At 53.3% G+C, this 12,681-nt stretch overlaps 4 protein-coding genes across 4 annotated transcripts; 3 read left to right on the top strand and 1 right to left on the bottom strand.

Annotated features, from left to right (window-relative positions):
* Positions 1 to 165: 165 nt before the first annotated feature.
* On the bottom strand, positions 166 to 1,617 carry CABS01_10331 (F-box domain-containing protein; the record flags this gene model as incomplete). The annotated part of the gene is made up of 3 exons (XM_060543687.1): positions 166 to 302; positions 764 to 1,487; positions 1,570 to 1,617. The coding sequence occupies 3 exons, from the start codon at positions 1,615 to 1,617 to the stop codon at positions 166 to 168; spliced, it is 909 nt and encodes a 302-aa protein (XP_060399369.1).
* A 3,691-nt stretch (positions 1,618 to 5,308) lies between these two features.
* On the top strand, positions 5,309 to 6,988 carry CABS01_10332 (uncharacterized protein; the record flags this gene model as incomplete). The annotated part of the gene is made up of 1 exon (XM_060543688.1): positions 5,309 to 6,988. The coding sequence occupies one exon, from the start codon at positions 5,309 to 5,311 to the stop codon at positions 6,986 to 6,988; it is 1,680 nt and encodes a 559-aa protein (XP_060399370.1).
* Positions 6,989 to 8,285: 1,297 nt separating this feature from the next.
* On the top strand, positions 8,286 to 11,264 carry CABS01_10333 (uncharacterized protein; the record flags this gene model as incomplete). Its single annotated transcript, XM_060543689.1, has 1 exon — positions 8,286 to 11,264. One exon carries the CDS (start codon positions 8,286 to 8,288, stop codon positions 11,262 to 11,264), a length of 2,979 nt encoding a protein of 992 aa, XP_060399371.1.
* Positions 11,265 to 11,963: 699 nt separating this feature from the next.
* On the top strand, positions 11,964 to 12,473 carry CABS01_10334 (uncharacterized protein; the record flags this gene model as incomplete). The annotated part of the gene is made up of 1 exon (XM_060543690.1): positions 11,964 to 12,473. One exon carries the CDS (start codon positions 11,964 to 11,966, stop codon positions 12,471 to 12,473), a length of 510 nt encoding a protein of 169 aa, XP_060399372.1.
* Positions 12,474 to 12,681: the final 208 nt, after the last annotated feature.

Below are 12,681 nucleotides of genomic sequence, written 5' to 3' on the forward strand. Positions count from 1 at the left end.
GGCTGGCCTTGCGACCTCGACGAGAGACAAGCGACGTGTTTCGCTCTCCGGCGGCCCCGAAATATCTGTTCAGTTCGTTTTTTGATCTGTTCCTTGTGCATGGACAGAATGTGACAGCCAGTCACTGATGTAAAGTTTGCCGGGGTCCTGACATGACGACTTTCTTCACATGACAGCAACCGCTTGAGGCTGGAATGGTCGCATAGCGGGTGCCATCAAGACGGTTTTTACTGCATGGGCACTCTTCGCGTCGAGCTGCATGACAAAACCTATGAAGAGGACGGCAAAGTCAGCAAAGTGGTCTAGAAGAGTCGGAAGAGATGTGATAGTGGTATGGGTATTCTGACGCTGGATGTTCGTCTTCACCAAGGTGGCCGCTACTGAGTAGCCAAGTTCTGGGAGGCGTTCCATCCTAGGAAGAATAGGCGGCGACAACGTTGACCGAGCCAATACCGATCTGCGAGGACTTGGCCCACTTGCTTGCACTTCTCGAAACTTTTCGATGTTGATGTTGCGAGTTGAGCTCGTCGACACTGCGCGCCCTGGGGTAGTCGTGGGTGTTGTGTTTAACCGGCCCGGTCTTGGCCGGACGGAAGAAACTTTCATGAAGCTATGATGGCTGATTTACCTGAGTCGACAACTTCTTGGACTGCTGATTTCTCCATCGCCAGCAGTACTTGGCTTGTGCGAACCAGTAACTCTAGTGTCATAGTTAGTCGCTTGCCGCTTGCCTGCCACATGGGTCTGGACATGGTGATCTTACCTTGGTAGTGCAGAGAGTAGGCGACAGGAGCATCCTCGTCCAATCCGCGGTAGACAGGTAGACGCTCCTTGGTGATATCGGTAACGCTGAATCGCAATCCGACATTCTTCGTAGCGTCGGCCCACAAGATGGTGCTCTCGTCGATTGGTCCTTGCCCTGCTGGGCAAATGGCTGTCCTGGCGGCCGCCTTTGCTAGCCAGTGTCTCCAGACGCGTACCACGCCATTCTCAATATTGCTGTGGCTAGCGAGAAGACCAGGGTTCGGACCTGACTTGACCAAGCTAGTTGTTGTGCAAAGTTGAGAGAAGAGCTCTCCGTCATCCAGGATGAGTTCTTGGACAACTGGCTGGTCGCCGATTTCTTGCTCGAGTGGGGCGCCCGGCATCCGTCGACCAAACACTCTCCGCATGCGTCGCGTCTCTTCGGAGACGACCGGGCGGAAGTGGGAGTAAAGGTGGGAGAGATCACGCAAGTCCATATCTTCCTCGCCGGTCCACTGGTATCCCAGGAAGTCAACGCCTGCAAATCTACACGTCATTGACGGTGTTGAGTTCCTGGCACTTGGGTGGTAGCTCTCCAGCATCACCTCGTGTCCTTCCATCTTCGCGGTATGAAGGAGGCGGTGTTGCAGTATTGTGGTGGCGGTACCATTGAAGCGGCGATCGACGGTCGTTAATGGCAGCAGCTCGCGAGATTCAAAGGTGGATAGGATCGCAATGAGAAGCTGTTCAGGGCAGAGGTAGTTAGCGGGAGTGTAGCATAAGAGTGTTGGCGCTCTGCTGTGATGGGCAACGGCAGGTGCTTACCTCATTGGGTAATGAGTCGATTGGTGTTGTTAGAGTTAGACCAGACATGTTGGTCGTCGTAGTTTGATGGCAAAGATGTAAGATGATTGTAGTAGTGTAGTTGCTATGTCAAGCTAAGGCTCGTGCCATTTAGGAACGACCGGAATAATGCCCCGAGGACATGTCGAGGCAGGTCATATTTAAGTAACTGTCGATGAGTCCGAAGCAATGTCGAAAAGGGGGGTGTATGCTGAGATTGCGAGGGGTGGCTAGAGAGATTGGTCGGATTCGAGGTGAAGGTATCTTGAAGAGACAGGCCGATAAGGTGGAGATGCCGAAAGGCAGGGCAAAAAGTGTATCCTCACGGATCAGTAACCAATTGACGCGGACCCTGCCAGGAACGAAGATCCTGTCCGTGGATAGGGGACGCGATGACGAGGGTGTGTCTGCAGATTAGGGTCTTTGTGGCGCGATTGATACTGATGTGATGGTCGTGCTTTTGGTGCAAATCATCGGCGCGAAGTGGCTGATGATGCAAGGTTGATGGTCGCGGGAGCGTCGAAAACAAAGTGGATGCGGTGACATGTCGGCCAAAAAGTTGGATGATTCGAGACAGGGAACTGGGCCTGTCAACCTTCAAGGCCCATGAATGAGTGGAGAATGCCGGGCCGTTACGGGCCTGACATTATCCGGTGTAATGTCCGTCCGGCCAGTTATCGCCTGCCCGGTGTCGGTCAGTGTCGGTGAGTCTCTGAAGTGGCTCTTTCCGTTGGACAATGGCGACCAGGGCAGCCTTCCGAGTGGCTCCTATCGTGATGGCAAGTGTGGCTGGATGACTAAGGAGTACCTCATGCGCCACGCCCGATTTGAACAAGCGTGTCTACGAAGCGAGAGATCCTGCTGCACCGCTTTTTCTCTCGCTTCTGCGGGCACTTTCCTCGCCAACATCCACCCGGCAGAGACAGTGGAGGTCAGCAGTACCTGTTCTCAATCAGAATAAACCAGTTGTCGACACTGTTATCTTTGAGGTCTAAGATTGTTCCATAATCGACTCATTCTTCCCAGATACGAAAGTTGCAATCGCCTGCGCCTCCAAGCTCAAAGCGACGAAAACGAAAACAAGAAGCCTTGACCAGCTCGATGCCCGGCATTGACCGTCATCTACCGGTTTTGTCCGACTCCCAGGATAACATCATGATCACCCCATCCGAACTGTCTTACGAGCCTCTCGAGTCAGAACCCACTTTCGCACTACTCAATAAACAGGCGGTGGGAGCCTCAATCTCGGGATTCGTCCTAGCTTCGCAGTTCAGGTCCAGACCTTCCAGCCCTGCACGCCCTGTAAGAACCTGGCATGCGTCACGAATGCTTTACTTTCTCTCCGAGTTATGAGCGAACAAGGTCCCAAATTCCTTCTCGAAGAACGCCTGGGCCATGTACACGCCCACCAAGGCCCCACACGCCCCTGCTTCCCGTCGCGCCTGTTTCTGTCGTTTCCTTGTCCGGCCCGCCGAGATAACAACGCGCATGGCGTGACATGCCGTTACCTACTGCGCCGTCGTGGGGCCGATCAATCCTGATTCAGCCGAAGCTCAGGAACGGAGTACACTGCTAGGGGTTTTGAGGCTGAGATACATATGCAGAATGGTTCCCAAAACACATGCGCTTGTTTCTTGTTATCATTGTCCCACCACGTATGATACATACATTGACAACTCGCGCGAGAAGGAGATGATGTAGAAGAGGGGCAAGGGAAATTTCTTCTTCTTCCAGGTCACTCAGTCTTCTTCGTCACATGATCGACGCCATGACCCTGCCGTCGGATCGTAACGCTTTATCAACTCAGCATCTTCTCCGATTGGAGTGCATCGTCACATTACACGATTTCACGCTTCTCAACCACCTGCATCCTTACGCGGGAGTGAGAGCAGGACTCAGCGCGACTGTAGGGCTCTGAATAGCAACCTGGACGTCGGGGGCATGTCGGGCTATGCGCGTCGGAGAAGTAGATACTAGACGCCAGCCTAAAATATGCTGCTTCCGTCCGCGACCCATCTTTCTACGGCCCCCCACATGTCGATAGATTGTCTTGGATTAATCACAAAACTCTTGAGTAGATGGACAAACAATCGGTGCAGCTCTCGCAAGGCTAAGGGTGCAAGGAATCGAGCCACACCAGGCTTCAACTTTGCGCGGAGGCTGGGACCTCGTTCCGAAGTAGATGGCCGCCTGGCGTGATCTAATCGTCGACCTCGTCGTGCGACAGTCGGTGTTGAGCAATTGCAGGTCTAGTTCCATCTTGGTGCTTCTGTCGTCGTCCACATAGATCTCGAGAAGTCAGCACAGCGGTATAGTTACCTTCGATGGCGTCCACACTGCACCATCGGCGACCCAGGTTGACGGTCCTTCTCTATCGACATCGCACCGTGAGCTGTGTTCCTGCATCTACATGGTGCTAGGTGACGGGCAACGCTAGTAGGCGGTGTCGTTTGGAGAGGTTTCCGCCGCGTCTTGTCTGTTGGTTGCCGTCATTTCAACGGGGCGTCGCTGAACGGAGGTTTTGCTTGATTATGCGGTCAAGCAATCATGACCTATCCAAAGCGATTGCGAAGCCACGTTGCCCGCGGATGCCGCAATGATGGTGACGATCGCATGGGCAGTAAAGGCTTCCGATAGTTAGTGCCGGGAGTGAACATCCTCGGATTCTTGCCCTCAACGCTGGCATAGGAGCGTATGGCCAACATTATGAGAGCAATTCCCTCAACCTCTCGATGGTCGTCAGGGATACGCATATCTCCTCGTGCACTTTGAGAAGCTCCTTGAACCTGAGCTACCCTAGGTCAGCTCTCCAACTTCGTATCTTCTACCACTGAGCCCATACTTAGGTGTAGACAGCCCAGCATCGTTTTTGTGTCATCCTTATGCATATCGACGCCGGATAGGAAGTAAGGGAAACATTCACAACCCTCAGGCTTAGGTATCCTCCAAAACCTGCCCACCCAAATTTTCTCCTGCCATCCAGATGTCGACGGGCTGGATTAGAGTTTCAGATATTGAGGCACCTTCTTGCCTTGGCGATCTTATTCACCTAAGGCAGCAGATACCTCAGAATGCACCCTCCTATGATACACTACACCGGGAGGTACCTCTAGGTAACACGACGCTACCAGGCGAGTTGATGCGTCACATCACGCCCGTTGGGTGACAATCTTTCCGCTAGATGGTCACGTGCTTCCTCGTCTAGATCAATTTCAATGGAACCAGGGAAAGAACAGGGTCGCCTGCCTTCCGGCGGGACCCACACCCCGTGCGCGGGCACCCGTGATTGTCATGGCTCCACCCCGGTCGCCCAAGGACCCCCATTTCCCTCTCCTCAACTTCACCTCCCAGAAGAGAAAAATCGACTCTCGTTTGTGAACATCATCTCACTGCAATCGACTGCTCCTCATCGCGTCCAACCCGACGTCACCAACTCGCACAATATCATTTCCCACCATCAAGGTCAATCGGCACTAACCCTATCCAGTGGCGCAAACGGGCACCCTCCTGAGTGCTGAGTCACCTCTCATACCTTTCTCCGAACACGCAGCGAACACGGATACCTACCTAAGATGTCTTGAGTCCCTACACATCCTTCACTCATTCATACCTCCCGCCTTTCATTCGCAGCTCGCTCTTCATTCCTCAATTGATGAGAGCGCCTCATCAAACCTACCTAGTCTTGGGCGCATTAGCGACGCGCAGTTTGCCTTTGTCTGACATGGCACCTCTCTCAGATGATGAGGTGCTCGAGAGCACCGTGCATAATGCCAGTTTCAACGCCACCTTGGACGCTACAAACGCATCAGACTCATCAACTACTGAGGCCATGGCCTCTCATTTTTCGCCAACACCTCCATCCAGTCCGGAAATCCTACGTGCCCGGATACGCAACCCGGCCACATCTGACAGCACTGAATCCAAGGCCCCCCAAGGGCTGCTCTCACCGCCGAAGGATAGCAGCAACCTCAGGTCCGAGAGAAATTCAAAAGAATCCCTGCCGATCGTGTTTCCCGTCACTCTAGCGACCTTGCCGGAAAAGATCGTCTTGCATATTGTTGATAGTGTCTTTGAACGCTACGACACCGATCTCCGCGCAGGATACAACGAAGATGAGGTAGTCTACGAGCCACACTTCGAGGTCACAGAAGTCAAATTCCATAGGTTCGATGTTTGGAGAGACATCGCTCATCTTGCATCGACCTGCAAAAGATTGAACGAAATCATCACGCCCATTCTCTACACAGAAGACATCGAACAAAATGATTCTTCGTGCTTACTACTATCGGCAAAGAGAAGAAATCTTCCTGGAATTCAACAATCTTTGCTTTATGGTGCCGATGTCAATACGGAAGACTGCACAGAGTTTCAGCTCGAGGATGGGGACTACCACTGTGTCACTCGCGTACCAGTGCTAGTCGGCCTGACATCCCTGCACTGGTCTGCATATTGCCGACACTCCGCGGCATTGCAATTACTTTTGGATCATGGCGCCGATGTCAATCTTGAAACCAGTATAGCAACTTCTTGGGGCGACCGTAGATTCGTGACTCGTCCCCTTGCAAATTTCTTCTGGAAATTTGACGAAGAGTCGTTTGACATCCCGCTTGGTGCACGATATCTGCTCAGGAATGAGGTTGAGGCTGGAGCAAACGCGCTTTACTTTGCTTTGATGGAAGTAAAAGATAGCCCATGCTCCGACAATCGTCACGAGGCACGCGTTGCTGCCACAAAACTTCTCATTGAGGCCGGCGCATCACTCATTACACACCGCGGCACTGATCTCCATGCGCTACACCAGGCATGCAGCAATTGGGACTTGGAGACCGCTCGAATTCTCCTGGAAAGCAAGCTGGTGAAGCACGATGTCAGAGATGCCCTTGGCAACACCCCGCTGCATTACCTTGTGATGGAAAATCCAAGTTCCGTCGGTCACACTGACCCGGTGCCACTCATCCAACTCCTCGAAAAGCATGGCGCGGATGCCAACGCGAGGAATGCGGCTGGCTGCTCACCGCTACAATGTATCACAGACAAATCAACTCTTTGCTATGCCAACATTGCGATTGCACTGCTAGACATGGGTGCGCACGTATCACCGGACACCGTCTCGTCACTACAGCGCATCGGAGTAGCAGTAGGTGGGGAGGCCAAGCTGAAGCTCGAGGCGGCCGTTGCCGCTGCGAACAGAAAAGCTTGCGGCATAGATGAACCGTCGGACATACTGCTGCCAGAGGAAAGACGAGAGAACGAGAGGCTTGCGGTCCATGCATGGATGTACAAACGATGGGTACTCCGACGCGACGGCGGTAATGATATTGAGGAGATGTTTGTGGGAGAGGGCACGAAAAATCGGACACTCAATGAGTGGAATGCCTTTTGGCGATCAACAGTAGCCTAGAGCAGTAGACCCTTATAGCATCAATTCTTACATCAATTCTTACATCATGAAACCTTGACAGTTCTGTGAAGAGTGCGGCCTTTCGTCACAAAAGTGATCCTTCGTATGCCAAAATGCCTTACTTTTTCTCTTCACATGTCTCTAAAATTGTCCTAGTAGACCAAGATATAAGAAAAGCAGGCGCACCGGGCGTCAAATTAACATAGAAACTGCATGACGCAACTACAGGAGGCAGGATCTTATGTACCTGGGGCCCACGCCCCCATTGACTGATATTAAGCCGGCAAGAGGAACAACCTCTGCCCTGGCCCCCTCCCTCCAGGCGTTTTCCTAACGGCAAGTTTGGCGATGAAGCGTCATTGTTTGTCTCAAAGAGAGAAATGACTCTCACTGGCAGGCAACATGGCATGGCAGGCTGCATTTCGCTCGCTGAAACAGCTTGAAAGCAAACGAGAGTCGTTCTGGCTCAGGCTACTCTGGGCGGTCAAAGACTGGGCTGGACCCCGTGACTGCCTGGGCGGTCATCCGGACTTCAGACCACCTTCGCTCACCTGGTGCCTTCCACGAAATAGTATATCTTCTCGGTCATTTCCCCCAAATCCTACCTCCGTTGTAAACTTTCCTTTCCGCCCCATCATACTCACTCAAACATCTCGACAACCACGACGCGCACGTCAAGGATTTGAGTCTTCATAGGAAGCCGCTGGTAGGTCCATGTTACTATTCACCAGTTAATATCTTCGCTCGCGCTGATGATGTATTCCTCACACATCAGGTACAAAGCAGTGGTGCCCTTCTGAGGCCTCAGCTCTCAAGCGACAAGTCCCCGCAAAGTTGACTGGTTTTCCGCCTGTCAGTCTCTTCATCGACAACCCCCTCATCTCCGAACAAGGGAATCAAGGTGGGTTGATGTCTTCATCCTCTGGTTCATAACTTATAGCTAATTCTTCTACAATTCCAGACTCCGGACCTGTTGCCGTTTGTCCATCCAGCTTTCCATCTCACTTCTACCACTTTCGTCTCAACGACACCTTCAGATTGCATCTGTCACCCTGTGTCAAGGACTCATTGATCGCAATCGGATCAAGACTATCAAGCACCCGTCATTGCAGGCCTTAGGTAAGAAGCCACACCCAATCATCACCAGCTTCTCTGACAAGGTCAACGAACGCAGTACACGGTTTCCTTGACCCGGTTATCAAGATTGCCTTTCAAAGAGCACCGAGCCTGTGCCTACGACCCTTCCCTTCCCGCCAACAATTCCCTGAATCGTCAACTCTTCAACTGCCCCATCGCCATGGATCCTTCAATTCAGTTTGCCAAGACTGGAGCTGTGCCTACTCGCGAGGACATACTTGCGTTCCGTAGAGCTACCTGGCTCCTCGCCCGATTCAAGGCAGTCAACAGTGCCCACGGGACCACCCTACGTCTGCAGGAGCACCAGACGATTGCACAATCTTTCGAGGGCTCTGCGGAAGAACGTCGTTTCATTCGGAAGCAATACGAATTCCTTGACTGTCTTGCGGGAATACTCGTCCGCAATACCGAGGTGCTGGCGCTGATCCCCAGTTCCGACGGAGTATCGCATACGAATACGAAGGGGAAAGGGAAAGCCGAAGAGAAGTCAAAGAACGTCGTCTACCTGTCAACGAACCCCCGCTTTGAAGACCATCCGATCGCCCGCGACATCGTAGGAGCTCAAGGGCCAGCGCTACTTGTTGACTTCGACACGACGGCGGTCGACAACTTCGACTTTAACTACCGTGATGGTGCGACGGGTTTCATTCATGACAAGTGGGCAAGGATGAATGTCAAGGAAATTGCCAGCGGCCAGCATTTTATTGAATGCTGTCTCCTCATCATCCGGATGCTCAAGCAATACTTTTCCGAAAAAGACAGGGTCAAGAAAGAAAAGATGTCTGCAGGCCTGAAGGATTTCATCTATCTCTCATCTCAGAGCAAGATTCGTCGTCGCTTCGAGGGTGGCACCATTTTCAGAAATTACGTCGCTTTTCTCGCAATGCCGGTCTCAAACTTAGCGCAGCTCCACCAAGGAAAGCTTCAGCCCGGTGCCAGTGCCTCCACTCCATCAGCAGGAACACCACTGTCAGTCGCTGAAGTCAAGACTCAGGCTGCCCTCGATGACAAGAACCTGGATCATCTTCCGCTTCCTTTCTTGACAGGCGGTCGGCAGTTGACCACAACAGCGCTGAACCAAAAGTTTCGCATGGGTCAGACATCCAAGCAAGCGGGGGCACTGAGGGCTGTCTATAAGGAGGCGGTTGGCTGGCGTCAGGATCAGGTTGGGAGAAATAAGCAGGAGCACGGTTGTACCCTTCCTCTGTTTCATACGTGGGAGACAAGCCCGTTGAATGCCCGCGAGCAGTCAGCATATGTCTTTTACGACGTCAAGGGCCGTAACGAGATGCAGCGCATTATGGCTAGCATTTTTCTAGCCCTCCAGTTCTACCAGGAACGGTTCAAAGGGACCCAGAACTTTGTCAACAGTATCACGATGAAGCGCAAGGTTTCGAGGGAGGACGCTATCCTGAAGTGCAAAGCTGCCAGCGACGATCTGCAGCGCGCATACTTCGTACTTGCCGGAATCCGGCGAGAGTTCCGCGAAGTGCTGGACTCGCACTTTCAATGGCTCCAGTTCTTGACAGGTGTCACCACGACGCATGTACAAGGCCGAGGGTTCAGTTCGCGTCCTACTCCTACTGCCGATTCCCCGAACCCTGCCCAGAACAAAATGGCAATCTATGCAGAGCGCGGAACAGGCCCCGATGGCGCGCCTTTGTGGAGTTCACCACCTCTACCCAAGGGCAACAATCCCCCTGCCACGCCAATCCGTGGATCAGGCAGTGCTCGCCAGGAACCGCCAACTCCTGGCCTCAGCAAGGGGTTCAGCAAACTCAACTTCTCAAGTGATGCTGGAGACACCGATGAAATCTTGGAGACTGAGCTTCTCTCTTTCGACAACGATGCCAGGGTTCACGGCTGGAATGTTGCAGCCGCACAGTATCTTGGCAGTCTTTGCCGTCTCTACGATTCCCTGCTATTTCTCTTGGAGAGTGATAAAACAGTCATTGAGCATTTTCTAGCGACTGACTTTCAACCTCTCAAGACTTACCCACGCTACCAAGACAAGGAGATCGCCGATCTTCGGGGGTTCCTGGAGACTTTTGAACTTGCGGAAGGCGAGACGATGCCACAGCATCTTGTGACGAAATGGGTCGAGTATCTCGCAGATGCAGGGCACAACACGTTCTCGGGCACTTGGCACGCCGAGGCAACAATCCTCAGCCTGCATCTTCTTGAAAAGGACCGGGCTCGCATGGTGGACGCCAATGTCGTGGCGGGGAGCAGCGATGCTGAGGAAGCGTGCCAATTACCCGCGGCAGGTTTGACGAGACTTTTCCGATCGTTGGGGGCTCCTATGGCTGTGAACAAAAGATGCTGCCCGGTGTGTTACTTCCTCGTGGAGTATATCCAGAAGACGGAAAACACCAAGTTCCTCTTTGAGGGGGCTCACTCAGACTGGTCGGCGACGACGCTTTCCCCTTGGATCCCGAAGAAGGCATTCGATGCGATCTATCATCAAGTCCTGCATCACTTGCGCCTCGTTTTCAGGGAGAAGGTCTATGAAGATGCGACTAATCGCTCTGATGATAGCGGTGGTACTCGGAGTGCTCCGGGTCGGAGTAGCGCCGGTAGTAGACCCGGTGCCGATGATGATTGGTACACTCAAAACCAAGCATCACGCGACGCGCGCCCCCCGATCGATTTCGATACCCCAAAGGGAGGTGGAGCGTCATCAAAGGGGGCATCAGGAAGGTCTGGGAAGACTGGTACGGGCCCGAAGCAGGGAAAGGGAGGCGACTCGAGCGGAGCCAGGGCTGGAAACAGTGGAAGACAGGGGGCTACATCGGGGCAAGGCGGGGCCAGCGGCGGAGGCTCAGGTAGGCGTGCCGAGATTGGAGCGCCCCCGCCGTTCATCCTCCCGGGCGCTTCGGGCCGTGCCACGAACGTTGCCGGCACACGTGGCTCGCAAATGGGCAGCGACGATCCTTTTGTCGACACCCGGCGTGGTGGTGCACCACCTGGGGCTTCGCAGGGCGCTGCAGGCGGTGGACGTGCTCATCACCCGCGACCAAGCTTGCCGCCCTTGGCTATCCCACCAGCCGGGCACAGCCGAGCGCCCTCTTCGCCAACGAAGCGACATGCATCGTCGGAGGTGCCGCATGAGAGCTCGCCGTCCCCAAAGAAGAAGTGAGGCGACTGACATCCCTTGTTTTCCTTCCTTGGTAGTGTTGTATTGGCCGTGATGGAATGGGGAATTCCTCTGGGAGCCTACATGGTGACTGGATCTGGTTTGCGCAGTGTTTCTCGTTGCTTTTTGGTTTTTTGGTATGTTTTGTTTGTGTTTTCGTTTCTGGGGAGGGGGGTGATTCTCTCGTGGAGAGAAATCTGATAAAGTGCTCGGATGGGAACGGCCTACTGGGAAAACGGGACAGATTGCAACTCAAAATTGACAAGGGAAATATAGCATTATGGTATTTGATCAGACTCAAGGTCTTCTACGTGAATGATTTGATTTCGATTGGCACTTTGAACCTCATCAACGACTGCCGTAACCTGGTTTTGAGTGAGCCTCAACTGGTGAGTAGGATGATCAAAGTGAAATACGAAGATACTTACTAACCTAACGGAGCGTCCCAATGTGGCTTGAAGTTAACACCAATGTACCATGTAAGACGCCACGTGATCCGAATAATGTTGCCTGAGGTAATCAATCCGGCTTACTCCTTTTCTCATTGACCGCTGAGGCATTTTGAGCTGACGCCGATTCCCCCTTGAATCTGATTCTGATCACCACCGGTCCGACGCAGTTGTTCAAGCCGCCCAATTCTCCTCCAGCCGCCCTCACATCAATTGCTTTCAATAAATCAGGTCACTTCCTGCGCACAAAATCATGGCTAGCTTAAACGCATCCCCAACATCCTGGTGGAAACCTGCCGCCCTACCCCTCTTCACGGGCCTGCTCGCCCTGCTCGGCGCCGCAGACGGGGTCCTCAACCTCGCCAAGCCCGAAGGCGGGGCCGCGACGTTCGGTATCGTGCCCCCGCCGCGGGACACCGTCACCCCGGCCCAGTTCGACGCCTTCCACCACGCGCTCATCAAGGTCAAGGGCGCCCGCAATCTGCACATGTCGTCGTGCATCCTGGGCTTGGTGCTCTACGGCCAGTTTTCCGACATTTGCCGCGCTTCACCGCTAGCGGCCACGGCGGTGCGGAGGTGTCTGGGGATCGTGCTAATGCTGGGTTCCGGCGTAGGCTTCAGCGGCGCTGCGGTCGTGTCTGAGTACATGGGGAGCCCTGGCGCTTCGGATGAGGCGCTCGAGGTTGGCAGGGCTAAGGTCAAAGGCCATTTGATTGCCAATGTGCCCATCTTGGCGTTGGGATTGATTTACTTGTTGTACTGACTTCTTGAGTTGATATTTGTGGGCGCTCTTTTTGATGGAATTTGCAGAAATTATTCCGCTCCTCTGCACTATCCTGATATTCATCACTGTTAGTGTGTACGTACTTACTTTGGCTCGGTGTTAAAAATTGAACTTCTCAACTCACCCTCGCGCTATCCGTCGGTCCAAGAGAAGTATTGTTACCGCGTGATACCAACTTTCTCAAAGA

This window comes from Colletotrichum abscissum, assembly GCF_030869225.1.
Source record: "Colletotrichum abscissum strain IMI 504890 chromosome Unknown Scaffold_26.1, whole genome shotgun sequence".
In the NCBI taxonomy this organism is placed as follows: domain Eukaryota; kingdom Fungi; phylum Ascomycota; class Sordariomycetes; order Glomerellales; family Glomerellaceae; genus Colletotrichum; species Colletotrichum abscissum.